Here is a 2,895-nt window from a genome sequence, read left to right on the forward strand (position 1 = left end):
CACTGTAGTGAGTGTTAACAGTTCTACCTATGGCACCATCAACACTATTAATTGCCAATAAGCCTCTCTAATGTAACAAAATCCTTAACTAACTGCCAAGGATATAAAAGCAAACATATACCTTGCATTATTACATAATTGTGGCAAGACTATTAGTTATAATGAGATTAACCTATTTACGGACTGAACAAGTACATATACATGTAACAGGGTCGTGCATTAATCAATACTTTAGGAAATAATAATTATGACTCATCAACTATATTCTATGATATCCTAATGACACACAATAATATATTAGAGAGATGAATATGATTCATTCACAATGTTATCAGTGGTTTAGGTAATAATGTTGGGATATATGAAATGATTTGAACTCAAAAAAAAATTATTTATTTAGATAAAATTATTCTTAGCAGACTTTTATAAAAATTATTTAATTATGTGGCAATATTTTTAGTTTCTAAATATATTGGTAGCTGTATAAAAGACATTTTTATCAAGAACTAATTTAATATTTATTACCTAATCTGGTTGTTTTTAGTGTTTAAAAAATATTAAGTTTATTGAATTTTTTTGCACAAGTTTTAATATGTGATCCATGTTGATGAATAGTTATCCAAATAAAAAAATCAAAAGGCAGGTATAATTTTAGTTTATTGACATAAAATAAAAGCAAAAACTGATTACAGTGTAATATTATTTTTAAAGTAGATCCAATGGATGCTTTTCTGATTCACTCAAACCACATGAGCAGCATAACAAAAATAATGAGTTTTTTAATATATACTTTGAATATGATATAAAATTTTAACAATAGTCATATCTGCTACATCATACAAGGCCATAATGTTAGAATAACTAATTAACAGTATATTTTTGTGATATTAAGCAAGCAAGAATAGTTATGAATGCTGTATGAGAATTAAATATTATCAATAAAGTAAAGCACTTGCTTTCCTATTCTCACTTTTCTTTTATAATGTACACATAATTATACCAATTTTCTTATTTTGGTTTCAAAACCCATTGTTATGTTAAATTTAGTATTAAATACAAATTATCAAATGAAATTAATCTAAACTAGGTGCCATATTTTTATAAAACACAAAACACTGAGTAATGTTATAAATTTTCTATTACATTATCTACTTAAATCTAGTTTAAAAAAAGTCAAATATATACAGAATGTTTTATACTTGTTATAAAATATAATAACATTGCTGAATTTACTATGATATAACTTGAGATGAATGCCTCTACCTTTTATGTATGAGTATGTAGTACTTACTACAAGTTAAATTTAACATGTTTAATAATTCAATAATAAAGGCTTCAACACAAATGTATCACAATTTGGAAAAATATCTTTAAAAAAATTTATATCACTACATAGTAAGTAAAAGATAACCGGAATGCCATAAGATATAAATGTAAAGTGAGTTATAAATCCAAAATGGCATATTATGAATGTTAAGTGACAAACACACTAAAATAACTTTAACAAGTCTAATAAAACAATATTAATGTACTTTATAGAGGCTAATATGATTATAAAGTAATATAACTTAAACATCTGATATCAGCTTTACATAATATATAGGAGTACAACAACCAAACAACATGAATTTCCTACAACCCCTGTACATTTTTACATGATACTGAATCACTTATGATATACTCTAAGTTATCTGTTAAATATAAAGCTGGGACTTCTGTATCACCAATCTTGATATTGTTACTTGAGAGCTTAACAGGCACAGTTGTCACCATCTCGGTTGCGGTTGTTGTCATTTGCATTTAACTTAATCTGATCAGGGAACTCATTATAGAGCTCCGCCTCAGTTTCTTGAGCTAGAGCATTTCGAGCTATGGTTTGAAATGCAAGTTCCACATTGACAGCTTCTTTAGCACTTGTTTCGAAATATGGAATATCATTTTTACTTTGACACCATTGTTGGGCACGTTTCGCCGAAACTGCTCGGTTGTCCAAATCAACTTTATTACCTAGAATTACAAAAGGGAAGTTCTCCGGAGCTCGGGGCGATGCTTGTATCAAAAACTCATCTCTCCAACTCTCCAAGGACTTGAATGTGTTCGGGGCAGTTACGTCAAACACTAATACGCAGCAATCCGCCCCGCGATAGAACGCCACTCCTAGTGACTGAAACCGTTCCTGGCCCGCAGTATCCCATATTTGCATTGTGACAATTCTATCATCAACAATTACCTCCTTTGTAAGAAAATCTGCGCCTATGGTAGCCTTGTACTGATTGGAAAATTTCTTGTTGACAAACTGATTCATGAGAGATGTTTTACCCACTCCACTGTCTCCTAATATTATAACTTTCAGAAGAACCTTTTTTCTTGACGACATTGTGCACAATTAATTTTCGAATTGCGTTTTAAAAATTAATAACACTCTTTGTCTCGTAAAGTTTCAATAATTTCGAGATTTCGTTTGACACTATACCGTAGACAACTAGAGTCTAGACACTCGAGTACACACTTATTTAGTCATCGTGCTGTGACAAGACATTAAATGAATATTTTGAAAAAATTTGTATTGAAGAATACGAACATTCCAATAATGTTAGAAGAAGGTTGGTAGAAGTACCAAGGCTACAAATTAAGAATAATAATAGGATCGACAATAATTACTCGTCTCCTTCACCGAAAAATTTTCTGATATAAACTTGAAAATTTAGTTTTGATGTACTGAAGATGAAAAACGCTTAAATACGCCTTGAATTGAAACAATGTCCGAAAATTAATTTACAAAAGATGAGGCTGTATGTCTGTGACCTTTGCCTGGCCCGACGGATAAAAATGAATAGAAAAAAATAAATTATTATAACTGTCATACATAATGAAAATGTCATTTGTCTCTTGTCT

General features: G+C 29.8%; 1 protein-coding gene across 1 annotated transcript; it reads right to left on the reverse strand.

Annotated features, from left to right (window-relative positions):
* Nucleotides 1–639: 639 nt before the first annotated feature.
* LOC126965744 (ras-related protein Rab-7a) lies at nt 640–2,487 on the reverse strand. Its single transcript, XM_050809503.1, has one exon. The coding sequence runs from the start codon at nt 2,375–2,377 to the stop codon at nt 1,751–1,753; it is 627 nt and encodes a 208-aa protein (XP_050665460.1). The 5' UTR covers nt 2,378–2,487; the 3' UTR covers nt 640–1,750.
* Nucleotides 2,488–2,895: the final 408 nt, after the last annotated feature.

Source organism: Leptidea sinapis, chromosome 8, assembly GCF_905404315.1.
Source record: "Leptidea sinapis chromosome 8, ilLepSina1.1, whole genome shotgun sequence".
Lineage (NCBI taxonomy): Eukaryota > Metazoa > Arthropoda > Insecta > Lepidoptera > Pieridae > Leptidea > Leptidea sinapis.

Bases quoted from the DNA above. Each gene is read 5' to 3' on its own strand.
- LOC126965744 (XM_050809503.1), bottom strand. From the start codon at position 2,377: ATGTCGTCAAGAAAAAAGGTTCTTCTGAAAGTTATAATATTAGGAGAC.